General features: G+C 58.7%; 1 protein-coding gene across 16 annotated transcripts; it reads right to left on the bottom strand.

Moving 5' to 3' along the window:
• Positions 1-219: 219 nt before the first annotated feature.
• Positions 220-25,936, bottom strand: SH3RF2 (SH3 domain containing ring finger 2). 16 transcript variants are annotated; one of them, XM_077186543.1, is made up of 11 exons: positions 25,007-25,936; positions 14,640-14,897; positions 12,518-12,826; positions 9,104-9,186; positions 5,626-5,796; positions 5,223-5,428; positions 4,228-4,568; positions 2,880-3,373; positions 2,815-2,836; positions 2,670-2,774; positions 220-2,588 (listed from the first exon to the last, which is right to left on the bottom strand). In XM_077186543.1, the coding sequence occupies exons 1-8, from the start codon at positions 25,376-25,378 to the stop codon at positions 3,089-3,091; spliced, it is 2,025 nt and encodes a 674-aa protein (XP_077042658.1). In that variant the 5' UTR covers positions 25,379-25,936; the 3' UTR covers positions 220-2,588; positions 2,670-2,774; positions 2,815-2,836; positions 2,880-3,088. The 16 variants fall into 16 exon arrangements, with proteins under 16 accessions (XP_077042658.1, XP_077042664.1, XP_077042653.1 ...); XM_077186549.1 differs by lacking the exons at positions 2,670-2,774; positions 2,815-2,836 and adding an exon at positions 2,607-2,629 and having other exon boundaries at positions 220-2,562; positions 2,900-3,373; XM_077186538.1 differs by having other exon boundaries at positions 2,670-2,839; positions 2,900-3,373.
• Positions 25,937-26,611: the final 675 nt, after the last annotated feature.

The following is a 26,611-nucleotide window of genomic DNA, read 5'->3' on the forward strand; positions in this document are numbered from 1 at the left end:
AAAGGTTTAATGGTGCCACAGCAGCTCCCACAGGCTGGTGTCTCACACGGTGGGTGCCAAATCTTTCCTGAGCCCCATTTTCCCCAGTGCACTCCCCAGTGCTTGCAGTGCATGAGGGGCTGTAATCCATTTGGCCCCAATTAATTTAATTATCTACAGGCTACAGAGCTAAGCATTAGTGCTATAAACTTAGATGAATAAACTTCTGAAAACTTAAAATATCTTTAAACATTGCTTTTTTTTTTTTACAGAAATACAAAATAAATAGCCTGAGGATTAATACAAAACAGGAAACTAGTATCTTCTTGTTTATTGACTTTTCTCCCAAATAGTGCCTTGAATTGAAAAAACCTTTTTAAAAAATGAACTTCACTTCATGGAAAAAATATTCAGCATCCCTGAATTTGTACAAGTGTCTCTGAACAATAAACTAAACATTATTTATTCTTCCTACCCATCACCAACTAAGCAAATGTTATACATCCTACTGTTTCTAAGATATATATGTAAAAATAGTAATTTATGCTTTCTCACTGATGGTGACCTGGCTGTAACCTTTAATTGGAGCATTCCCTGTGCTGGATGCAGAAAGTAGACAATGGAACTCCCTGCTTGGTCATGTAAAGGATTAGGGAACTGTTGCTGGCCCCTTCTGCCCGTAGGCTCTGTTCTGGCTGTAGCTTTGGTGCAGGGAGATCTTTTCCCCCTTCATTCCCCTACAGTCCTCCCCAGCCTGGCACTGGGGTCCCTCGTGTGCTGTCCCCAGGCAGTCTCGGATCCATCAGTGCTTCCCATTGGAAACAATACAAAGGGATCAGCCTGGGGAGCTCCCACGGGCTCCATGGACAGTTTGGGGTTCTAAACACTGATCTCATTAATATTTGGAAGTGTTGCTTTTTGAATGGGACAGATCCTGAAGTTTATAACAACCTGAGAAGTCTAGAGGTGTGATTACACTTCCAACACCCATTTCACAAATTAACTGCAGTGATTGTTGGGCAGTGAATAAACCTCCTAAGAATGATAAATGTGAGATTTTACACAGTCCCAGGCTGCTCGTGTTTCCAGCTAAAAGGTTTTGGAGCCAGTGCTTGCATTCTTAGTTCTCGGAGGGAGCGAGGGGCTGGTGGACTGAGTGCAATTCTGTGCATTTCTGTTCATGCTGTGCTGGGATATGTGGATGTGTCTCAGAGCCAGCTGCTTTCTGGTTCAGTTTAAAAAGGATGTCAGGAGCCCTGAGCACAGAGGCAGCTCGTCTCCCCCGAGGCATTCAGCTGTCTCTGAGGTGCCGTGGCAGAGCTGGACTCGCCCTCATCTTGCAGCTGCCGCCACCTTTCCCACCTGGGCACAGAGCCTGCTTTCAGCCTGGCGGGGTGTTTCTGCAGGGATTCTGGCAGGGGGCACAGAGTGAGAGCAGGGCTGTGCCTTGGAGCTCGCTGTGCCACTGAAACCCCGCAGGCAGGCCCAGCTTCCCTGCTCCACACACGGGAAGTCTGCAAGAGGGAAGGTCCGGGGGCTGTGGTCTAGTGAATTGTTTTATCCATTCCCTTTGTGTAGTTTTAGGAAAAAATGTCCTTCTCTGAGGAGTCTCCATTGACCAGTGGAGTTCCTTCCCCGTGTTTGTCGGCAGGGAACCGAGGATGGGATTTCAGGGCAGTTTTGGAGGGAGCACAGCTCCTCCTGTCAGGAGAGGGCAGCCGGTGCCTGCAGCTGGGCTGGGAACTGCCGATGATAAACCAGCGATGGAAACTAAGCATGAAAACCAAACTCTGCTGGGCAGACTGACAGAGAGCAGGCACAGCTGTGAGCCAGCAGAGCTCTGCTGGCTTCCCTGGGATTCACAGGAGAATGCTTGGCCTGGGGTGAGCTGCAAACCAGAGCTGGGGCTGGGGGGCAGAGGGGGTCTGGGGCATGGTGAGCTCTGAGTTCTGCTCTCTGTTACATGGACAGTGTTTCATGCATCTGAAACCCATGAATCCCACTTAAGATATTTACAACAGCCACATCTGAGTGGGAGGGTGGTGGGAACGGGCTGGAAGGAGCTCATGGGCAGGAGGTAGCTGACAGGTGACCAGAGGAAAACAAGCAATGAGGAGAAGGGAGGTTCAGTGCCCTCACTGCAGAGCCTGGGTGACTGCAGGGAGGGCAAAGCCCCTTCCATTGGCTCTTTGCCTTCCAAATCACCTTTTAGGCTTCTGTGTTAAAGTTCCTGGGCTAAAACCAATGAGAAAAGCAAGCAAGCAACCACCCTAACAAAAAATCTGAGCGACCCCCTCCCCTCAAAGGCAGCATGAACCATCAGCCGGGAGCTGACTGATTCTGATTTATGGTTTCTTTATCCTGAGGCAGGCAGGTAATGAGCCGGTGTTTGATCTCTGGGCTTTCCTGCAGCCCTGAGGAGACCAAAGCAAGTGTGACTCCCTCCGATACCTGCACGCTTCCTGCCCTGCCTCTGCTCGGGGACTGCAGCGCGGGCAGCGACCTGGGGAACGTCGGTTCTGCGGGGGCCGCGGAGCCCAGCACCTCTCCCCGTGTTCGAGCACCTTTCCCGGCGTTGGGCACCTCCTATCCCCGTGTTCGGGCACCTCCTATCCCCCTGCTGGCACCTCCTATCCCCCTGCTCGGGCACCTCTCCCCGCGTTCAGGCACCTCTCCCCGTGTTCAGGCACCTCTCCCCCTGCTCGGGCACCTCTCCCCCTGCTCGGGCACCTCCTCTCCCCCTGCTCGGGCACCTCCTCTCCCCGTGTTCGAGCACCTCTCCCGTGCTCGGGCACCTCTCCCCGTGTTCGAGCACCTTTCCTGGCGCTCGGGCACCTCCTCTCCCCTGCTCGGGCACCTCCTCTCCCCCTGCTCGGGCACCTCTCCCCGTGTTCGAGCACCTCTCCCCGTGCTCGGGCACCTCTCCCCCTGCTCGGGCACCTCTCCCCGCGCTCGGGCAGCCCTGGGGCTCGGGGTCCTTCAGAGGTGCCCGCAGCTCCCGAGGTGCCGGCGGTGCGGGAGCAGCGGCCCCTGCCCGGGGAGAGGGTGCGGGGCCGGGCGCCGAGGGAGAGGAGCAGGAGCGGGGAGGAAGCAGGCGCGCGTTGCCCGCTCAGTTTGCCGAGATGCTGCTGTAGCTCTTCTTGATGGGGAAGGTCAGCTGCCCCGAGAGGTCCAGCGACAGCGCCTTGGGGTGCAGCGCCCGGCGCGGGTGCAGGGGGCTGGAGCCCAGGCGCGGCGAGTACAGCACCAGCAGCTCGGGGCCCAGGCGGGGCTCGGGCAGGAGCGCCTCGGGGCCGGGCTCTGTCCTGCTGCGGGCCAGCCTCGGCGAGGGCTGCAGGCTGTGCCGCTTGGGCGGCGGCGGGCTGTGGTTCTGGAACCTCACCGTCTTCACTTGCTGCAGCGAGAAGGGGCCAGGGTCAGGTGGGCGCTGCGGAGCCCGCCCTGCCCTGCCCTGCCCTGCCCTGCCCTGCCCTGCCCTGCCCTGCCCTGCGGAACCGGGGGATGCCCTCGGGGGGCGGCCGGGCCCCGCGGGGCTCAGCGGGCCCGCAGAGCAGCCCAGGGTGGTGCGCGTCGGTGGCAGAGAGCCCCGGGGAGCAGCTCAGCAGTGCCGGCAGCTCCTCCAGACCAAGGAGCTGCTCTGGGAGCGGGAGGCACCGGGAGCTGCTGCCCTCGCAGAGCCGCGGGCTCTCTCTGCTGATGCTGAGCTGCCTGGGAGCTCTGGGGCTGGCTGGGCTTCTGGGGGCATGTGGAACGATTTGGGCGCGTCTTTGGGTACAGTGGGAGAGGGGAGCTGTCACAAGGGCAATTTTCAGAATGATTTTACCTTTATGAAATTTCTTTCTGGCTGCCAAAAGGGAAAGAAATTCCCATTCTAAGTGCCTCAGCCCAAGTCACATGAGGGAGATGGGGGAGTTCTGCAAACCTCTGCCTGACACCAGTTCTGTGGCATTGCTCCCAAATTCACAGATTTTTGCCCAATTTATGACCTCAGAAACGTCTCGAGATTTGTTTGCGACTGAGCTTGGTGACAGGGACAGAGCCCCTGCAGTCCTGCCTTTCTTCAGAGCTTAATCTGAACAGCTGCTCAGCAGCACCAATACCCGATTTCCTAAGGCATGTGTCAATCGCCCCGATTTCTACTGGAAGAAATGGGTGAGGATGGAGCAAAGCCCTCGGGGGTTTGGCTCTGGCTACTTTTGGCTGCCGCTGGGGTTCCGCGGGGACGCTCTGGGGCAGGGGGTTCTGTACCTTCTCGGCGCTGTTGCGGGAGGTTTCTGGTTTCACCAGGATGGACGGCGGGGCCGACGCCGGCGGCTTTGGAGCGGCCTCGCTCTTCACCGAGGGGTCTTTGGCGTCCAGGATCACCGAGCTGCACACGGAGGGGCTTCGGCTCTCCCCTGCCCTGACCAGCAGCGCCGGGGCAGCCTCATAGGAGGAGTTTGGCTTCGCTGTCTCGTCCGTGCCAGCGCCGGGGGGGCTGTGCGGGTAGAGCTGGAAGTGCTGAGCTCGGCCCGCGGCCGTGGGGCGCCTGAGGGAGCCGGTGATCTGCACGGGGGTCCCCGCCTGGCCCGGCCTCTGCAGGGATCCGTCTGGGGAGCAAGGACCACGGACAGGCGTTTAGTCAGGAGTCCAAAACGAGCAGAGAGAGCAGCGGTTATGGGCAGCCCCCACCGACAGCCCCGCTCACCGCAGGCTGTGGGGCTGCGGCTCCCAGGGACCACCCCGTGCCCGCCCCTGTGCCCCGGCACCGGTTCCGGCTGTAAAAGCTCCGACAGTGGCCCCTGCCACGGCACTGCTGCCTCCGGGAGCTGCTCTGCTGCCAGAGCTGGGAACGCACACCTGGCTCCCCAAATACTCCTGGAAGTGTATTACAAAACAGGGTGTATGGGATGAAGATAAACCGTGCGGCCTCCTGGTAGAGAATATAACCACCGAGCTCTGCACAAAGCTTTACAGGAATTTCTCCATGCTGAGTCACATCCCTGGAATTCCCGAATTCCCCAGAGCCGGGGCCAAGCGGGGCTGAGGGTCCATGAACCGCAGCACTGGTGTGCTCTGGGGGATGTGTCCCCCATTCCCCACCCATCTCCCCCTCACTCACTCCAGGGGATGTGTCCCCGCTCTCACTCACTCACTCACTCACTCACTCCTCACTCCAGGGGATGTGTCCCCACTCCCTCTGCTCCCCCTCACTCACTCCAGGGGATGTGTCCCCATTTCCCCCCGCTCCCCCCCTCACTCACTCCTCCTGGTGCTGCCGCGGCCGCGGCGCAGCGGGGCCGGAGCCCGGCCGGGGCAGGGGATGGGCACGGGCAGCAGCAGCGGCCGCAGCGCTCGGCTCTGCCGCGGGCCGCTCTCGGACACGCTCCCCTGCGAGGACAGCGAGGACGTGGACAGCGTCCATGAGGTGTACAGGGAAGGCATCTTCGAGTCGGAGAGACTGGATTTCCTGTTGGAAAAGAAGGGCGAGGGCTGCCGGGTGCCATCCCACCTGCCGAGGGACCCCTGGCCCTGCCCAGTTCTGGGGGGTCCCTTGTCAGTACGGGGGGGATGCCTTGCCATGGGTTCTCTGTGGAAACAAGAAAACCCCAAGTTCTACGTGACCCTTCCCTCTCCCCGTTCATTTTCACGTAAGAAGTGCCAGACCTGAAGAGGGGGGTGACGTAGTTGCTGGGGAAGAGGCCGACCCTGCCGGTGACCAGGGACATGCCCCGCAGCCACCCGTCCTGCTCCTTGCCGAAGACACGGACCCCTTCTCCCTTCTGCAGCTCCAGCTCGTCCGGTCCGTGCGCCGCGTACGAGTGGAGAGCCACGCACCTGGGGAGAGAGGCTGTGAGGGGAGGCAGAGCTGCCCGGGCAGGGCGGCTGCAGCACCCGGAGCCCCGCGGCTTAACCGGGCAGGGAGGAGAAGCTGGCTGTGCCTGGGGCATCCCGGAGCTCCTCAGTTTAACCGGGCAGGGGAGAAGCTGGCTGTGCCTGGAGCTCCTCAGTTTAACCGGGCAGGGGAGGAGAAGCTGGCTGTGCCTGGAGCTCCTCAGTTTAACCGGGCAGGGAGGAGAAGCTGGCTGTGCCTGGAGCTCCTCAGCTTAACCGGGCAGGGAGGAGAAGCTGGCTGTGCCTGGAGCATCCCGGAGCTCCTCAGTTTAACCGGGCAGGGAGGAGAAGCTGGCTGTGCCTGGAGCTCCTCAGTTTAACCGGGCAGGGGAGGAGAAGCTGGCTGTGCCTGGAGCTCCTCAGTTTAACCGGGCAGAGGAGGAGAAGCTGGCTGTGCCTGGGGCATCCCGGAGCTCCTCAGTTTAACCGGGCAGGGAGGAGGCTGCTGGCTGTGCCTGGAGCTCCTCAGTTTAACCGGGCAGGGGAGGAGAAGCTGGCTGTGCCTGGAGCTCCTCAGCTTAACCGGGCAGGGGAGGAGAAGCTGGCTGTGCCTGGAGCTCCTCAGTTTAACCGGGCAGGGGAGGAGAAGCTGGCTGTGCCTGGAACCCCACAGTTTAACCAGGCAGGGGAGGAGGCCGCTGGCTGTGCCTGGAGCCCCGCGGAGCTCTGGTTTAACCGGGCAGGGGGAGGATGTTCCTGAGCCCTTCAGCCAGGGCTGCATCGAGCGTTTGTGGAGAGAACTCGCAGGGAGGAAGGAGCCTCAGGCCAAAGGGGACATGGACAAGAGAAGGGCCAGCAGGAATAGAGAACAAAGCAGCTCATGAGGACGGTTTCTGTCCCAGAAGTGCCAGCCCAGGGTGACAAATGCTGGGGAGGAGGAAACTGCTGCTCTGCACCTCACACAGCAGTGCTCCACCAGAAACACGGATCAGGGCCTGACAAGTACCTATCCTAAGGCAAAGCTCTTGAAAGAGCACAGTTATGGTGGCGTGTTCAAGATAGCATCAGGCAGCTCTGCCTTTGAAACCAGAGGCCTTGGATCTGCTTGCCTGGAGCATCACCAGGAGGTGTTGGAGGCCCAGGGAAGAGCACCACTCTTGCCCTGCCTCCCTTCCTCCCTCCCTGCCTCCCTGCCTCCTTCTCCTTGACTGGAGCACAAGGACAGGAGTGGCAGCCACTGGAGGCCACGGAGAATGGACAGAGCAGGAGGTAGGAGGAGATACATGGCTCCACTCCAGGGTAGTGAGGAAATGAGACTAGAAATTAGTCTGAAGTCCCCCCTAGACCTCTCTTGTGATTCTGGGACTGGGACCAGGAGCTGAAGCTTCGTTCTTCCCTCTGACCCACATGTGAGCACACAGCAAATCAGCAGCAAAAGAAATGGTGTATTTTTCAAAACTTTTCCCTATCTGCTCCTTAAAGAACTTGAATTTGTCTGCAGTGTAACACATTTAATTGCACTGTTGTTTTTTTCAAGGGGAACGTGATCTGCTCCAAGAATCAATGAGTTACAGCCCAGCACCACAAGTATCAGGTGTTATTTACAAAACAAACAATGGATGGGCTGTTGGGATAGCCAGGGCTACCCCAGAACTCTCAGAAGGGTTTCTCTCTCCCTGCGGTTCAGCACAAGCCTCTGAAGGTGTGAGCTGCTGGGCCAGTGTGTGTGAGGGGTGGCTCCTGGGGCTGGCACAGCCCAGGGGGCTCTGGGTGTGCTCAGGAGCTCTGGGTGTGCTCAGGAGCTGCCCAGCTCAGGGGCTCTGGGAGTGCTCAGGGGCTCTGGGTGTGCTCAGGAGCTGCCCAGCTCAGGGGCTCTGGGTGTGCTCAGGGGCTCTGGGTGTGCTCAGGGGCTCTGGGAGTGCTCAGGAACTGCCCAGCTCAGGGGCTCTGGGTGTGCTCAGGGGCTCTGGGTGTGCTCAGGAGCTGCCCAGCTCAGGAGCTCTGGGTGTGCTCAGGGGCTCTGGGTGTGCTCAGGAGCTCTGGGTGTGCTCAGGGGCTCTGGGTGTGCTCAGGAGCTCTGGGTGTGCTCAGGAACTGCCCAGCTCAGGGGCTCTGGGTGTGCTCAGGGTGCGCTCAGGGGCTCTGGGAGTGCTCAGGAGCTCTGGGTGTGCTCAGGGGCTCTGGGAGTGCTCAGGGGCTCTGGGAGTGCTCAGGGGCTCTGGGAGTGCTCAGGAGCTGCCCAGCTCAGGAGCTCTGGGTGTGCTCAGGGGCTCTGGGTGTGCTCAGGAGCTCTGGGAGTGCTCAGGGGCTCTGGGAGTGCTCAGGGGCTCTGGGAGTGCTCAGGAACTGCCCAGCTCAGGGGCTCTGGGTGTGCTCAGGGTGCGCTCAGGGGCTCTGGGAGTGCTCAGGAGCTCTGGGTGTGCTCAGGAGCTGCCCAGCTCAGGGGCTCTGGGAGTGCTCAGGAGCTCCGGGTGCGCTCAGGGGCTCTGGGAGTGCTCAGGAGCTCTGGGAGTGCTCAGGGGCTCTGGGAGTGCTCAGGAGCTGCCCAGCTCAGGGGCTCTGGGTGTGCTCAGGGGCTCTGGGTGTGCTCAGGAACTGCCCAGCTCAGGCTGCTCAGGCTCCTCAGGAGGGGAGGCCCTGCAGGGGCTGCTCTGACGCTGCCCCTGTGCACACCTGGCAGCTGGTGCCACGCTCTCACACCGTCCTTCTGCAAATTATTTTAAGGTCTTGGGAGTTGTCTTGTCCTTTGGATTATTTGTGTGCTGGAGTCTTGGCTGACTGATGATGGTGTGTGTGGGTCAATGCACCAGCATTCCCACGGCCTGGCCTGCACCAGGGGTGCTGAGTGCTGTGTAAACAGTGTGTTGTGATGCTGCTGTTATTTCAGATGCTTTACTAAATGCCAGGGTGGTGAATCTTACCTTGATGTAATCACCATAGAGCGTTATCTGCAAATTTTAACTTCATGAAAGTTTTCAGAAATTGGATTGTTCAAAACACCAGTGGCCATGAGGGTTTCAGGATAAATAACTAGAGGCACTTAAGGAGTAATTAGTTTCTTTACGCTTAAAAAACCCTAAAATATATTGTCGGCAAACAGGCAGAACTGTTTCTCCACAGAACCTGCAGTGAGGCAGAAAGATGCACTCAGCTGTGGTACCTCTGCCACCCTGGCTTGGACCAGCCAGGGACATTCCCACATGGATCTGCCCTTGGATCCCAGCTGTGCTCTGCTCTGTCTGCACCTCCTGCCTGGCTCCTGCTGAGGCTACAGCAAATGGCACCCAAACATCCCAGTTTCCTTACGTACAGGTAAGCTGGCCCGTGGTGCTGCAGGTGGGGAAGGGTCACGATGGCTGCTGGGGGTCCAAGTGCTGCTGGTGTGGGGTAGACCTGTGGGAGAAAGGAAACAGAGAAAACAAAGTATTGATCTGGTTATCAGCTTTCAGCCACTGGAGGACAGTAACACTTGACTGGCTTCACCCACCCTTCAAAAAGCCATCAGAGACATTTCAGGAAATGGAAGAGTCTGGAGCATTTGACTTAGAAAAAGACCAGGCAACAAGAGGAAGACTCAGAATCACAGAATCGTTTAGGCTGGCAAAGACCTCCAGGATCATCGAGCCCCTGTGATGGATCCCCACCTGGTCCTTTCCCCACTGTCATTTTGCACCTGCAGGGTGGCACCAGCCACCACAGTGTCCCCTCCGGGCTCTCTCGGGGTCTCTGGTGTTCCAGGGAGGAACTGCAGCCCCGATTCTGAGCTACCTGTGCCTGACCAGTGCCTTGCGCTGTGCCGGAGGGTGGCTCCTTGTCCCTGCTGTGCCCCTGAGGCCACGAGCAGCGCTGGGCTGGTCCCACTCCCTGTCCCTCCTCATCTCCCCGCTGGGCTGATGGTGATGTCCCTTCTGTCCCTTCTGTCCCTTCTGTCCCTCCTGCCGGGCTGTCCCTGCTGCCGGGCTGTCCCTTCTGTCCCTTCTGTCCCTTCTGTCCCTCCTGTCCCTCCTGCCGGGCAGTCCCTCCTGCAGCTCAAAGCGTCCCCGGGTGAGCAGCTGCCAGCAGCGGCTCCTTCCCGTCCGGACCAGCCCGGCCCTCGCTCAAGGCGACGCCGCGGCGGGGCCTGGCCGTGCCCTGCTGCGCCCTGCGCCCTGTGGCAGCAGCAGCGTGGCCCCTGTCCAGGACGGAACTCCGAGCCCTGGTGGCAGCAGCAGCAGCGCGGTCCCTGTCCAGGACGGAGCTCCGAGCCCTGGTGGCAGCAGCAGCAGCGTGGCCCCTGTCCAGGACGGAGCTCCGAGCCCTGGTGGCAGCAGCAGCGTGGCCCCTGTCCAGGACGGAGCTCCGAGCCCTGGTGGCAGCAGCAGCGCGGTCCCTGCCCGGGACGGAGCTCCGAGCCCTGGTGGCAGCGGCAGCAGCGCGGTCCCTGTCCGGGACGGAGCTCCGAGCCCTGGTGGCAGCAGGAGCGCGGTCCCTGTCCGGGACGGAGCTCCGAGCCCTGGGGGCAGCAGCAGCAGCGCGGTCCCTGTCCAGGACGGAGCTCCGAGCCCTGGTGGCAGCGGCAGCGCGGTCCCTGTCCAGGACGGAGCTCCGAGCGCTGGTGGCAGCAGCAGCGGCGCCCCGAGAAGCTCCGGGCAGCGGAACGCGCCGCGCTTGGATGTGGCGGCAGCTGCGCTCTCCAGCAGCCACCACAGCATCTAAATGATGCAAGCCGGGGCTTTAATCTCATGTTCGTTTCAAATCTAATTTCTAGTGGTCATGTCTGTGATGCGGTGCTGGAGCACTGGCTTGGCAAGGACCTAGGGAAAAAGTAAAGTGACTCACCCGCCCTGGTGCTCTCCAGTAAATTAAATTAATTAAAACACCCCAGCAATTCCACCTTCTGTCTCGGACCTGGAGTAGCAGGTCAGCTTCAAACCTTCTCTGCATTCCTCATTTTCTAGTCCAGGCAGGATTGGACCAGGTGCTCATAAAGTTGACTGGAAATTATAATCTTGTTTTATTAATTACCATAATCAAAATTCTTGAAATTTGGATATTTGGAGTTTGTTTTTTTTCTGCATTGGAACAAAATGACCAGCCTTTTCTGCATTGGAACAAAAACCAGCCTTTTGCTGTTTTTCCTGATGGAACTGTGTTGAAATGTCCCCTTCTGGGTGGAAAGCTCCACGTTTTTCATCCCTGTGTTCCCTGTCCCTAGGAGCAGCCATCACTTAGAGCATCCTCAAAGCTGCCTTTGCATTTGCAACACGCGGGGGGGAAAAAAGATTGGGAGAAATATTTTCGAGTCACGTACAACTGATTTCAGCACTCACTTTTGCTGATCTCCCACGAGTACCTTGCAAGCCCTTGTAAGTACAAAGGGTTTAATTCCCTGCCTCTCCTGAAACCCCTCTCTTGCTCCATCTCCGTTTCCAGCGTGTCACCAATGTGACCCCGGCACTGCTGACGCAGGCAAGGCCCTACTGGGACTGTCCTGGTGGTGAGGGGAGCCCTGCCCATCCCAGCACGGGGCTCTGGGCACGGGGCCCTGCCAGCTCCACATTTGTGACTCAGGAGAGCCGGGTGTGCTGGGGGCAGCTGTGGGTCCATCCGCTCGCTCCCCGAGCTCGGGGCTCAGCAGCAGCTCTGGGTCAGAGCCAGCCAGGACTGCCAGCACAGGGAATCGGCTGGGCTGCGCTGGGAGGAGATTCCAGCGGTGAGAGGAGGGCGTGGGTGCCCCGCTGCCCTCCCCCACGGCCGCTTGCACAAGAGGCACATGCACAGACACGGCCACCGCAGCCCTGCAGACCGGTTCTGGCTCCAGCTGAGCTTGGCAGCCGAGGGGAAGCGGGAGCCGAGGGGGAGGAGGCTGGGGCAGCGCTGGGAATTCCCTTTTATGGGCCGAGAGGAGTCCGACCTGCTGCTGGTGCTGGCAATGCCAGGTCCCGCGGCGGGAGCCCTGCAGCTGGCACGGCCCCTGGGCCCTGCCTTGTCCAGGGACTGCTGCTGGCTGTCCTGGGGTGCAGCCCCTGCTCCCTCGGCTCCCAGCCACCCTGACAGGGCCCACCTGGGCTTGGGAAGGGGTCTCAGCATTGCAGCTCAGTCATTGCAGCCCAAACCCAGAGATGGAAAAGGAAAGCTGCATCGAAACCCAGAGATGGGAAAGGAAAGCTGCGTCCTGTGCAGGCCCAGAAATGGCACTGGTTCCCCTGCAAACCTCTGGGAGCAGCACTGCTGATTGGAAACAAGAGATTTCCAACCCTGCTAAGGCCAAACCATAACATGTCCCCTCTCTCATTGCTGCTCTTGGCAGTAGTTCACACTGAGACTTTTGGGTGAGATCCTTTTGGGGTGTGAGACAAGATACAGTTCCAGCTGAATTATGGAACTCCTGTTTCATTTCCCCTCTGTAACCTGGGATATCACATCCCAGCTCTCTGCAGGCTGGTGCCCAGGACAAAGTGTCTGCTGGGTGTTCCTGCCTGGACACGGACTGCCAGGGGCTGGGTGACTGCTCTAGAAAAGGTGGGAGCAACCTTCACTATGAAAGATGCCATATAAATGTAAAAACCCCCTTTTTCTCCCATATCAGGTATCTGTGAAGATTCTGTGCTCAGATCTTCAGCCGGAGAGGGAAGAAGGAATGAGACTGGAGTGGCTGAGTTCCAGAGGGTCAGCCTGGGTGTGGAGCTCAGCGCCAGGCTCCCCGTGCTCAGGACCAGCCCGGGCTGGGGCTGCGCTGCCTCACCTGGAGCGGGGCGGCGCAGGGCAGCTCGGCGCTCTCGCAGCTCTGGGTGGGCACGCTGGGGTTGCTGGAGCTGATGAGCACGGGGGGGCTGATGTGCAGCGCGGGCCGCTCGGCGTGCACCATGCGGTTCAGCGTGTTGAGGGCCGTGGTGAGCGAGAACTGCCGCAAGCTCTTCCTCCGCGCCTCCGGAGCCTTGGGCAGCGCCGCCGGCTCCGCCGCCTGGGCCTTGGCCGGGCGCAGGGACGCGGCCCGGGGCGGGGGCGACCAGTGGCCCTTGGTGGCCTGCAGGAGCTGCTGGGCTGCGCTTGGCTGCAAGAGACAACAGGGGACGCGGGTTCAGGGCCACAGCCGGCACTGCCCCCAATGCTCTGCTCCCTTCCCTCTGGCAGCCGGGGCTCAGGCGGCGTTACCTTTACCGAGCTATCTTTAACATCCTGGGGCTCTGTCATTTCTCTCAGCTGGTGTCACTGACAAACTCGGGGTGTAAAATTCCCGATTCAAAGCTGACGGCAAAATTAAAAGTGGTTTTTAAAACTTGTGCTAAGACAAGGGGCTACTGAGGATGAGTCCTGCCCCCACACACTCCTCGTCCAGAGCTTTGGCTGGCAGAGGTGCTGGGAGAGCTGCACTTAATAACTCTAACTCTGAATTAGAAGGGATGTTTGGACTCGTCACCCTTTCCCTGTCTGTGCTGGCACACGTGGGTGCATCTTGCAGCTGAGGGCATGGCTTGGTGCTGCTTCCATTGAAAAACTCCCGGCTTGTCAAGGACTGGGGTTGATGAGGGAGGGGCAGGCCCTGAGTTTGCATATGGGCAGTGTTCACTCAGTACTTCTTGGAAACTGCTGATCAGGGTGTTGGTAGCAAAGGGCATGTGGTGACAGCGTTTTTCACCACCATGGCTGCCACAGGAATTAATCATGATTTACTGCTGACATTAATGAATTGCAAAACTTGGGATTCTCACCCACTCGTGGCAGGCAATGTGCTCGATGCTGGGGATGGACAGGGAGACCATGGCAGGGGAGGTACAGGTGGCTCTCAGATGTTGATATTTTACAACAGGGGCTGGTTTCTCATTTCCCCTCTCCAAAATAAGGCTTAAAGCCCACAGTGTGTGTGTAGCTACACATGTACCATGGCCACCCTGTCATTTCTGTGTGTCAGCAAACTGGAAATGTTTTTCTGCCTAAGTCCCAGAAGACATGATAAAATGGGGCACAAACTGCATGTCAGAGCCAGGAGAGCCTCGTGTCTCCCACAGTAGCCCTACCTTTGCCTTCTCTAGAATTAATTTCTAATTCCTTGGTGGCTGTATGTGTCCCTTAACTAACTTGTGTCTCTCACTGCCAGACTTGAACAAGTCATTACTGAAGCTAAAATGATTTCATTAAATGAAAAGACATTAAAAAATATATTAGAACTCCAAATAAGATGTTTTGCTTGCGTCCTCCTATAAAACAGCCACAAAGCAGAGCTTGCTGTAATTATGGGCATTACAAGTATTAATTTTATTTCTAGGAACTGGTGCTGGTGCCATGTACACCCTGCATCTCAAGCTAAAGTGCACAACACAATTAATGTCTAGACCAGTGCTGACAGAATTCTGCCAGGGAAGGGTGGCTGGAAGGAAAATTCTGCCAGGGAGGGGAGGCTGAGGGAAAATTCTGCCAGGGAAGGGAGGCTGAGGGAAAATTCTGCCAGGGAAGGGTGGCTGGAGGAAAATTCTGCCAGGGAAGGGTGGCTGGAAGGAAAATTCTGCCAGGGAAGGGTGGTTGGAAGGAAAATTCTGCCAGGGAAGGGAGGCTGGAGGAAAATTCTGCCAGGGAAGGGAGGCTGGAAGGAAAATTCTGCCAGGGAAGGGAGGCTGGAAGGAAAATTCTGCCAGGGAGGGGAGGCTGGAGGAAAATTCTGCCAGGGAGGGGAGGCTGGGAAGTCTCTGGAGCCGTGGCCCCGAGCGCGGGGCTGGCGCCGGCCGGGGCCGCCGTCCCTCTCCGGACCCGTGGCACCCTGCGTGCCCTGGCCGGGGGATGGCGGGGCAGGGGAGCTGCAGTGTCGGGGCCGGGGGAGCCTCAGAGCGGAGCTCCGGGGAGCTGCGGGGCCCGGCTGGCCCGGGCGGTACCTTGGGGAAGGTCAGGATGTCCTTGCCGTCCGCCTTGTCCCGGCCCCGCAGCTCCAGGCCGTAGAGAGGGCGCGGCAGGGGCAGCTGCTTGATGACCTGCACGGAGCTGGCCGGGAGGACGCCGCTGGCGCCGTTCAGCTCGCCCAGGTACCAGTTGTCGTCCAGCTGCCGCAGCAGCGCGATGGTGTCGCCCTTGTTGAAGCGCAGCTCGCCGGGGTTGTGCCCGCGGTTCGAGTACAGAGCCCTGGCGCGGGGCACCTGCGGGACCAGAAACAGCCCCTGCGTTCGTCACACACACACAGAGCTCCCCAAAAGCACTCGTAATTAATGAGAAAAAAATGCAGAGGTCTAAGGCTCAAGCATGCATTTATTAGGATTAACTACCCACATCCTTCCTTGATGGCTTTTACTAATGAAGACAAGCTCCCAAATACTTATGCTAAGTTTGTATCAAGATGAAAAGCAGGCTGGACTTGTTTAAGAATATTAAGAAACAGTTAAGGCCTTAAACTGCTCTTCCCATGGGATCTTATTGCCTGCTATAAGGGCTCCTCCAACACAATATCTATTCTAATGGCCCAGATATTTGTATTTCAGAAGGACTGGAGGTCACAGCCATCATCCAGCCCAGCTGGTGGCTGTCACCTGCCAGGAGAAGGCAGCAGAGCAAGGTGAGTGCAGGTTCTGTGCTCCCCTGGCTCCATCCCTGCTGTAACACGTGTGACTGTGGGTTTAACCCAGCCTTTTCCTGGGTTTCCAGAAGTGTGGAAAGGATCAAATTTCCCATGGGAATAGTTAAGGTTTTGGAAAGAGGGCACTTCCAGCATCCCCAAACCTTGATGCCTGCTAGGGAAAAGGAACCAAGAAGAGAAAAATTTCATGTACTGCTTTTACTTCAAAGTCTTTGAAATGGGAAGCAATTAGTTTAATGTTTAGTTCTAATTAAGTCATTCTCTCTCTTAATTTGTGCTCAGAGTGAACACATGTGCTTGGCTCAGTGACACTGACATCTCTGGGAGAAAGGAAACGGGGAAGGGAGGCTTGGGCCAGTGCTGTCTCCATCAGAAAAGCAGGGATAACCTCTGTGGGGCCATGGGGACTCCCTGCAAACACACACCTGGGCAGGTGGGCATGCCTTGAGGGGAACAGGCTGGGGACAGCAGCTCTCCTTCAGAACCACGCTGGGACCACTGGCACGAGGAGAACAGGGCAGGGGCTGCCCCAGGAGCAACCAGAAAACAAGGGGACCTTCACAAAGGCAGAGAACAGGGCTTGGGAAGGAGGAGCAGCAGCGTCTGGGATGCGAGGGAATGGCAGGATACAGCAGAGCATTAAAGGCAGCATGAACGAGTTATGGAAATGTATTACAAAGAAGAGAAACTCTGAAATGAAATGCATACCTGGTGCTACCAGGGAACAGGGAGCAAGCAACAGAGGGCTGAGAGTCTGGAATATTCTTTCTTCAGCAGGCAAAGGGATGAGACAGCAGGGTAGACTGGGACAAATACCCAGAACCCAGGTGGGACAGGACAGGTGCGTTTGTGGTGTTAGCTCTGGCTGAACACATCCCTCCACTCGCATTCATGCACGGTTGGATGAATGGGCTCCTTTTTCCTCTAACCACACTCACAACCTTCATCTCTTCCCCTCCTCTTTAACCCTTTCCTCACACTTCTCTGCCTTTTCAAATCTCCCAACCCAAGTCAGTTTTTTCCAAAGTCTGTAGGTTTTGATACTTCCAATTTTTTAAAATAAATTCTGTTTGGCTTCTCAGATGCCGAGCCAAAAATATCCCATCAATTTCCCAACTTTATTTAGGACACAAACTAAGCCTTTACCTACCCACAGGGAGCAACTAATGTGCCCTGTCACAAAATAAATCTGCAAGCTGAAGATTTCAGGAGGACACGCAGAGTCCCTGCTTTTTAATGTGTTTGTAGGGTGGAGGAAAGAACAACTTCCCCCTGCAGGGCCAGCCATGATGCTGGGGCTGGGGCGGGCAGCAGAGCCCCTGGGTGGGCACCCTGGGCCAGCATCTCCCTCCTGGCTGCAGCTCTGAGCCGAGCTGAGCTGAGCTGAACCGAGCTGAGCCGAGCTGGGCTGAGCTGAGCCGGGCTGAGCCGAGCTGAGCTGAGCTGAGCTGAGCCGAGCTGAGCTGGGCTGAGCCGAGCCGAGCCGAGCTGAGCTGGGCTGAGCTGAGCTGAGCTGAGCTGAGCTGAGCCGAGCTGAGCTGGGCTGAGCCGAGCTGAGCTGAGCTGGGCTGAGCTGAGCCGAGCTGAGCTGAGCTGAGCCGAGCCGAGCTGAGCTGAGCTGAGCTGAGCTGGGCTGAGCTGAGCTGGGCTGAGCTGAGCTGAGCTGAGCTGAGCTGAGCTGAGCTGAGCCGAGCTGAGCTGAGCTGAGCCGAGCTGAGCTGGGCTGAGCTGAGCTGAGCTGAGCCGAGCTGGGCTGAGCTGGGCTGAGCTGAGCTGAGCTGAGCCGAACTGAGCCGAGCTGAGCCGAGCTGGGCTGAGCTGGGCTGAGTGGAGCTGAGCTGAGCCGAACTGAGCCGAGCCGAGCTGAGCTGAGCCGAGCTGAGCCGAGCTGAGCTGAGCTGAGCTGAGCTGAGCTGAGCCGAGCTGAGCCGAGCTGAGCTGAGCTGAGCTGAGCTGAGCTGAGCCGAGCCGAGCTGAGCCGAGCTGAGCCGAGCCGAGCCGAGCTGAGCCGAGCCGGGCTGAGCCGAGCTGAGCTGAGCCGGGCTGAGCCGAGCCGAGCCGAGCTGGGCTGAGCCGAGCCGAGCTGGGTTGAGCCGAGCCGAGCTGAGCCGAGCCGAGCTGAGCCGAGCCGAGCCGAGCTGGGCTGAGCTGGGCTGAGCTGAGCTGAGCCGAGCTGAGCTGGGTTGAGCCAAGCCGAGCCGAGCTGAGCCGAGCCGAGCTGAGCTGAGCTGAGCTGAGCTGAGCCAAGCCGAGCTGGGTTGAGCTGAGCTGAGCTGAGCTGAGCTGAGCCGGGCTGAGCTGAGCTGAGCCGAGCCGAGCTGAGCTGAGCCGGGCTGAGCTGAGCTGAGCTGAGCTGAGCTGAGCTGAGCCGAGCCGAGCTGAGCTGAGCTGAGCCAAGCCGAGCTGGGTTGAGCTGAGCTGAGCTGAGCTGAGCTGAGCCGGGCTGAGCTGAGCTGAGCCGAGCTGAGCTGAGCTGAGCCGAGCTGAGCTGAGCTGAGCCGAGCTGAGCCGAGCTGGGCTGGGTTGAGCCAAGCCGAGCCGAGCTGAGCCGAGCCGAGCCTCTCCTCTCTCAGCTCGGGCTGGTTCCTGCCCACTCCGGCTGCCCCAGATCCTCTGCAAGGGATCTGTTGTGCTTTATTTAAAGTAGGTTAATTGCAAAGGCAGAAACTGGCGTGCTAATTAACCCGTGATAAAGACAAGGAGTGCCTGAGGTGGCTGAGGGCAGAGGGAGAGGCTGTCCAGGCCAGAGCACGGCCCTGGCAGGGGAGCAGGACCTGCTCTCTTCTGGTGGAGCCTTCTCCCGTTAGCGTGGCCAGCTGCTTCTCCTCAGCCCAAAGCAGCCTTTCATTTTAGCAGGGTGGCAGCAAAATGCTCGGCCCAGGATTGCACACATGGTCCAGTCCCTTGGGCACCCTTGGCATCTGTCTGAGCAGCCCAGAGAGAAAACTCTGGGAGCTTCACTTTGTGAAAACTCAGCTGAAGGTGCTGCAAGTTTGTGTACAGCATGGCTGCCCAGCAGAGAGAGAGAAACTACAGCAAAGAAACCCATTTTGGGGGTGCCTGTTACTGTTCCAATGCTGCCTCATTTTCCCCTCTGTTTTCTCCCCCATCATGCCTGAGTGAGACCCAGGAGCCACATCAGGCTCTCAGAGAGGCCAAGCCCCAGGTGCTCCTTGCCTTGGGGTGCCTGGAGAGAGCATGGGGCAGCCCTGGGGAGAGAAGGCAGCGGGGAATGCCAGGAGTGGGGCAGAACCCCCCTTTCATCAGCACCACCTCTCTCCTTGGCCACTCTGCCAGCAGGGATGGTCATGGCAGATGCACTTCAACTCCTTGTCCCCATTCTCAGTGGATTTGAGGCCAATAAGGGAGAAAAGATTTGATTTTTTTCACTATTTTTGGCATTTGGCATCAGCTGTGCTGGGCAGCCATCCAATGCCTCTGAGTCTCCCTCTGCACCAAACAAGGATTAAAAATACGTATATGTGTGTGAGGAAGCAATGTGGGGCATCTCTTCCTAGCACAGAAATGCACCCTGTGATTGTCTGAAACGAGCTGAAATAACTCCTCAGGACTGGCAGCAGGGCACTCATGAATTCCAGAGGAATGGCCTCAGATGGGCTTGCAGTGCTGCTTTCCCAGCTTTGGCTCTGCCAGCCCCACGCAGGGAATGCCCTGGGGCAGCTGCCCCCGTGCCTGTCCCCAGTCAATGCCAAGGGACTGCCCCAGTCCGGGTGCCATGGGAGCTGCCCCAGGGAGGGTCTCTGTGCAGGACAGCCCTGGGCAGGGGATGCCTCCCCCTGGGGCAGCCAGTGACTGCAGCACAGGCCTGAGGGCACAGCCCCTGCTCCTGAGGAGCTGTGACTGGCACTGAGCCCTGGAGCCGGCTGTTATCCAGCCCTGACACCACAGGACGGGCACACGCTGCCTCCTATGGAGATGATCAATGACATCTCCATCCATCCTGACTCCTGAGAGCTGCTCCAGCCTCCTGCCAGCCTGCCCATGTCTCCATGGCATGAATGAGCCCCATCACCTGCCTGTGTGCTCAGCTAGCACCGTTCAGGGCTCTGCAGGATCCAGGTGGATGAAAAGAGCTATTTGAATGTAAATTAATTGCCATTACAATTCTGTTTTTCTGCATTTCGGCAGAGGAGATAACTTCAGCCTTGTCACAGAGAACAAAACCTTCAAAAGTGAACTTGTCATTTCAATCTCTTCACATAATTATATTCTGAGGATTCAGACAGTTGGGTGGTTTCTGCATTATTTCTTCCCTGAGGAGAACTGTTCCTGTCTTCCAAGCACACGTAGACTGTGAGCACCAGGGAGAACAGAGCCAGTCCCTCCTGCTCACGTCAGCCCTGGAGCTCCCCCACTCCCCCTGGGCCTGCCCAAATGGGAGCCCAGCCCTGGCCATGGCCAATGCTGGTGGCCACCTGCTCCTGGGCCATCACGGGGAGGTGCTGGGGATGTGAATTGAGTGGATTTAGCTGCTTTTGTGCTGCTCTATCTGCACCATGGCTGGGGCAGTGCAGAGGGACTGGGAGCTCCTACCCCCTGTGCCCACTCACAGCCCTGGGTACCACAGCATCAAGGCCCATGTCACTTCTGAACGTGGCCTGGCTTTGGAATGCAAAGGTGGCATGGAAAACGCGAGAAATGATTAAAGAAAACACAGAGCAGCTTCTCTGATGGGGAGGGTGAGAGGTGCTGAGGTGGCACTGCTGGCCCCCAGCGCCCAGGGGAACGCCTGGCCCCGTGCTGGGGATGCCCCAGGGCTGCACTGGGCCTGCGTGGGCCACGGGGGACATCCAGGTGAGCAGGGGCAGTGCCCAGGGCTGGAGCTGGGCCTGAGCGTGGCTTGGTGGGGCGAGGGCAGAGCTGCAGGCACGGGGACAGCAGGGACAGCTCTGGGACAGGACACAGGGGATGTGGCAGGGGTGGGCTGGCACTGGGTCCCAGCAGCTGGGGCTGCAGAGTGGGCACCCAGCCCTCCAGGCCCTTGGCTGGCTGCTGCAGGAGCAGATGGGCCCCGCTGCTGTCAGCAGGCCCGGGCAGTGCTTGGGCTGTGTGTCATGGGTGTGAGCTGCACCAAGCAAACGGTGCCAGCCCTCGGCGTGCCCAGTCACGATGCTCTGCCTCAGCAGCACCTCTCAGGAGAGGCTGTTTGCTGTGCAGGGAGGAAACCTGCATCCTGCTCCCTGCTGCTGCTCCCCAGCCCTCTCCCTGCTGGTTCTGTGCCTCCTGTGCTGGGAAAGGGAGTGTGGCTGGTGTGGCTGCTCAGCCAGCACTGCCAGCCCTGGCACCGTGGGCAGCTCTGCCAGTGGGCACAGGGCCTGGCCGCTCTGCAGGCCCAGTGCTGGCAGCAGGGACAGCTGTCCTGTCCCTCAGTGGGGACCCTGGGGCTCCAGCCCTGCGCCTGCAGAGCTCACAGCACGGTGCCTCCTCCCCAGCCCTCCCTGCAGAGGGAAAACCCAAACTCGGGCCAGGGACCGGCCCCATGGACACAGGGACAGTGGCCAGTGAGCAGCAGGGTGTGAGGGGGGGCTCAGACCTCGGGGCTCCTGCCTGACCACAGCACTGTGCAGGTGAGCTGCAGAGGAGCCCTGCTGTGCTATTCCTGACTCGCCATCTGAGCCTGACTCATTGCCTTGGAAACAAATTAAAACACTTTTATGTGTTTGCAGCTTGGTACCTAATTTTGTAAAACCAGGGAAACTGGCTCCTGCTGTTGGCTGTGGAGGTCCTTGGGTTTCCAGAGCCAGAGGTACCACCCAGGGGTGCCTGTGCTGGCTCTGGTGCTCATGCAGCTTCTGGGCTGTGCATTGTCCATCAGCCTACGTTGACTCTCTTTGTAGTAGATAAAAGTGCTAGAACTGCATGCAGAGGGAGAGAACACACCAATGCCTGGTCCAAGGTGCCACCAGCACTGTGGGAGCAGCTCCTTGCTCTGCTGGAATGAGACAAACCCAGATGGGACACGGTGGTGGAGGAGACCTGGGACAAATCCTGCCTCCAGAAAGGCTGTAAGGCCACCCAGAATTGTGCAGCCACATGGAGCATCTCGGTGCCCAGCTGAGGGGCTCTGTGGCACAACCCCACCCACCCCAGGCTGCGAGGATGCTCTGGGGGAAAGGAGCCAGCAGCAGCACATCAGGCAGAGCCCAGGCCTGGGCAGCACCCGCGGGTGTGTGACACCTCAGAGCTCCTGGCCAGCCCAGAGCATGGGACACACACTTTGAGGTCATTGCTGGGACTGCACAGGAACTGCTGGGGGCTAGGGAGGGTGGGAAGGGGGTTGGATCAGTGAGGGGGCCAGGAAACTTGCTTGCCTCTGCCAGGTGCAAACATGGAGTTTGCTTTGAACAAGAAGCTCCAGCAATCCAAGTCCTGTCTGTCAAAGGCAGAAAGGAGTTGGAGATGACTCTGGAGGAGAAGAAAATACCAAGACGCAGGCACTATCTATAGACGTCCGTGTGAAGGTGGGACGTTGGAGTGCAGAGTATTTTTATCCCAATAGAGGTGTTATCTGTCTATCTCCCATGAAATGCTGGAAGGGGGTGTTGAGCACTCAGTTCATGCAAAGAGAAAATAGCCCAAGTCACAGTTAAATCTGCGTGGTCCGTGTTTTCCTAAGGCAAGCTGTCACACTGGGAACTTTTTTCCTCTGGCTCAGTGTCCCATGTTTGCTGCATGACCAGGTTCAGCACCCCAGCAGCTGCTCAGTGCCTGGATGGGTTTTGCAGGGGTCATCCTGCCCCCCTGAAGAGCGTGGGAGGCTCGTGCACACCTCAGCACACACGCTCTGCTTGCTCACCAGCTCGGCTGGGGCTGCAGCCAGGTGAGAGGAGCTCAGCACAGGCTGTGACCACACCTGGCACATGCCAGGGGCGGCTCCTCGGAGTTCAAAGGCTCCAGCGTGCCTTATTTACGCATACACCTCCCAGCAAGTCCCTTTATTCTTAAATTCCAGACAGTTTCTTATGTGGAGATTTGGAAAATCCGAAGTCCTCCCCGCACTGCTGTTGGAGAGCTGAAGGCCTGGCCAGGAGCAGCAGGGGCAGAGCCGGGCTCAGGCCGGGCCCTGGCGCACCCGCACTGCTCCACGTGCACACGGCCAGCACGTGCCCACACCACGGCTGCTCGGAGGAAGTGCGTTCAAAAGGGATTTAAATGCCAGCAAATAAATCGCTTGGGATGGGCTGCAATTAGAAAATTCCCTGGTTTTTAACAGCTGGCTCTGGGAAATTCCTGCCTGCAAAGCAGGGCTGTGTTTGCGCTAACCCAGCAGCTCCACGGGGGCCTGCTGGCTCCTCCTGCTCACAGGGAGATGAGCTCTTGGCTCGCTGGGTGATGAGGGATTGGTTTTATTTTTGCCTTCATGGATGCTCGTGAGCATGAAGAGCAAAGAGCTGGCAAGGAAACCTCTCTGCTGAGAGAGAAACTTTGATCAAACTTGCGATGTTCTCAGCCCCAGGGAGTAAAGGAAGTTTATTTATAGAGCTGCCAAGGCTGGCCCCCATCCTGGCTGGGTGGTGGCTCTGGCTGCAGAGCTGTGTGGAGCACACCAGTCGTGTCTGCTTTGTAGCACTGGTGGTGGGTGATCAGCAGCCCTTGCAGGCTGGGGCAGTCTGTTTGGGGAGCTGTGACCCTGTGCTGCAGCAGCACATGGACACTGCAGTTCCAGTACCCAGGGAGAGCTGTGGTGGGGTGAGCAGCACTGCAGGGCAGCTGCTCTCACTGTGACTCCTGGCAGAGAGAATCTGCTCTGAGGTTCACGAGCATCTGCAGGTCTCTGCTTACCCAGGTTCCTTCAGGTGACCCTGGAACTCAAGCATCCAGGGGTAGGGTGGTGACAAGTCACCCTCAGCACTGTCTCATCTTTGCACTGCATGGGCACTTTCAAATGTGTCCCTGCTGTGCTGGGTGATGTGCTGCTGTCACTGAGTGCCAGCTCAGGGGAGGCTCCAAACCCATTAACATCCCACTGGAGTACCCAAAGCAATGTCTGGTCCTGAATGCAGGTATTTCAAACCACTAAAGCCAAAATGTGACTAATAGTTGCATTCTTCACCTCGCAGCAGAGGATTCCAAAGTGTTTTATAATTAAGTACCTAATTAAGTCTAAGAGTATTTCAGTGTAATGTGTTTTATATCCCTTCCCAGAGAGGCACAGGAGCTCAGAGGGCTGTCCCAGTGCCAGGGAGCCAGCCACAGCTCCCCCAGTGCTCACTGGCTCTGCTGATTCCCAGGAGTTTGGTCTTAAGTTTGGTCTTAAAAGCTTTTGGGAGCTATGGATGGATGGATGGATGTTGCCATTATATACCAGCAGCAAGTTCCTACCTGTCCTGAGAACCAGTTAAAGAAACATGAAATGAGTGAGAGAGAAGAAAGCCAGACAAGTGTATTTGTGCTCTTTTATCCAGGGCCAGGAGAGTCCAGTTGGACAATCTACAACCTTCTCCTTGTCAGCTGCAATGCTGCCCGGGTGGCAGTGCCTGAAGGCTGTCACTGTTGCAGGGTTTGTCCCCTGCACCAGGGTTTGTCCCCCAACAGCTCCCGGAGGGCTGGGGGCTCCCAGCAAGGGTCTGACCCTGAGCAGGGCCCTGCGGAGGGAGCCCCCAGCCAAGGACCTGCCCCTGTCCCTGCCTGTGCTCCCTGGACGGTGCCTTGGGCTCAGGCTGCACAGAGGGAACACCAGGGACAGGAGCTCCTGAGGGATGCCTGGTTTGGTGTGAGATCCATCAGATCCCTCACCAACACCACAGAGATTGCCTGTGCCAGCTCACACCCACAGGACACAGCAGCACCTGCACGGCTCCCTGGGCACAACACCTGTGCTGTGCCTCCAGACCTGCAGAGCTCTGAGCAGGCTCTGGGGCTCAGCAGCCCTTTCAGCCCAGCTGCTGAGTGTTATTAAAAAGCTTTAGAGGCAATGTACAGAGCAGTTCAGGTGAGAGAAATGGAAATCCAGGAATATAATGTGGGAAAGGTGAAGCCACAAGTCTCTTCCCTAAATTCCAACTGAGCCAAGCTCTTTTAACAGGTCTAATATCCTGTCCTCATTATTCAAGAAAAGCTTTTGTATTGTTAAAGAAAATGATGGAAAGAACTTAGAATTTTAAAATTAGCCTAGTAAATCATCCCTAGGTACAGTCATAAGTGAGTCAAATTTAAAATCCTTAACTAGTGAACTTCCAATAACTTTGGACTGAACAACAGCAGCTGCATTGGGCACCCCCTCCCTTCTCTTCCAGTGCGGGGAAACTGAGGTGCAGCTATGGAAATACCTTCTCCACCACTAACAGTTACAGCTCTGCAATTACTGACTTAATGGCTATCAGTCAAAAGCAGTGTACTGCCTGAAAGTCCAAGCACCCGAAATGCCCTCAAAAGCCAGGAAGCATCTGAAAACTCTGGGAGAAAAGAGCTGCTGGGAAGTTTCTGTAAGAAGGGCAGGCTGGCTTTGTCTCAGCCTGGGAGTCACTTTCTGCTGTAGTGAGCTGGAAAGAGTCAAATATCACACGGAAACAGCAGCCAAATGTGCACACAAAACACTCAGTCTCACTTCAAGCACTCTGCAGCGCTGCTAGCAGAGAAGGTTCCTGGCTCTGGGCACACAGCAGGAACCTTTCTACGCTCATAGGCAGAAGAAAGAAGTAAGAGCCTCCTTACCCCCTCCATGTGGATCCGGGGATTGGTTGCCAGCCGGTGCTGGTGCAGCTGCAGCCCCCTGGGGACTCTCCTGATGGAGGCGGGGGACGACAGGACCCCCGACCTCTGCACCGAGCCAAACCTGCTGACGCTTTGTCCGCACCTGACTCCATCCAGGAGGCGAATGAGGAGCAGGTTGGAGGGCAGCTGCTCAATGCTGCCCAGGACGAGGGTCCTGCACTCGGGGCACCGCAGCTCCTTCTGCGATTTCAGGATCCTCTGCAGACAAGGCTTGCAGAACGTGTGCTGGCACGGCAGCACCTTTGCTGTGGCGTCGAGCTTCTCAAAGCACACGGGACACTCCAACAGGTCAAGGAGAGCCAAATCATCCATCTTCAGCGCAGAGCCCCTTCAGGAGCGGGGCCGGGGCCGTCCGCAGCCCGCATCCACCGGAGCCGCCTGAGCTGCCCTCCCGCGAGAAGCAGAGCCCGGGCTCAGGCAGCAATCCTGCACGGAGGGCGAGGAGGAGGAGGAGGGAGCGCGGAGCAGAGCTGCGCTGCTGCCGGAGCGTGTAACGCAGCCACCTACATCCAGAGCTGCGCTCGCAGCCAATCTGAGCGCACTCGCTGCGCCCGCAGCCCGCTCCAAATGAGTCACCCCTGACTCAGCTGCAGCCAGGGGACGGCTCGGGGCTGCGGCCGGGGCTGAGCGCCGGAGCCCAGGGGCTGCTGGCCGGGCAGGGGTCCCGGAGCCGGGCAGGGGCAGCGGAGCGCAGGGCAGGCTGCAGCGCTCCCGCTCCGCGCAGCGGGGCTGACACGGCACGGAAAAATCCACAGCTCGGGAGATGAGAGGCCGTGATAAGCATCAGCCCCGACCTGCGGTGCGGGGCTCCGGCTGCGGCGGCGCTCGCTGGCACACCCGGCACACCCGGCACACCCCGCGCACACCTGCACACACCCCGCGCACACCCCGCGCACACCCCGCGCACCTGCACACCCCGCACACCCCGCGCACACCCCGCACACACCGCGCACACCCCGCGCACCTGCACCGCGCACACCCCGCACACCCCGCGCACACCCCGCGCACACCGCACACCGCGCTCACACTCCGCGCACACCCCGCGCACCCCGCGCACACCCCGCGCACACCCCGCACACCCCGCGCACACCCCGCGCACACTCCGCACACCTGCACGCCGCACACCCCGCGCACACCCCGCACACACCGCGCACACCCCGCGCACCTGCACCGCGCACACCCCGCACACCCCGCGCACACCCCGCGCACACCCCGCGCACACCGCACACCGCGCTCACACTCCGCGCACACCCCGCGCACACCCCGCACACCCCGCGCACACCCCGCGCACACTCCGCACACCTGCACGCCGCACACCTGCACGCCGCACACCCCGCACACCCGCACGCCGCCCCGCCGCGGCTCTGGAAAAAGTCCTTCAGTCGGCACCGCTGGCCGGGGGTAGCCGGCCGTGCCGCGGCTGGCTCCGCAGTGACATCCCCGCCCGGTTTGGCCGCCTCAGCTCGCTGAATCAACCCCGAGCGATTATTCCTCCCACGGCCCGGAGCCGTCCAACCTGTTCGGCTCCGGCTGCGGGGCCGCGCT

Source organism: Agelaius phoeniceus, chromosome 15 (genome assembly GCF_051311805.1).
Source record: "Agelaius phoeniceus isolate bAgePho1 chromosome 15, bAgePho1.hap1, whole genome shotgun sequence".
In the NCBI taxonomy this organism is placed as follows: domain Eukaryota; kingdom Metazoa; phylum Chordata; class Aves; order Passeriformes; family Icteridae; genus Agelaius; species Agelaius phoeniceus.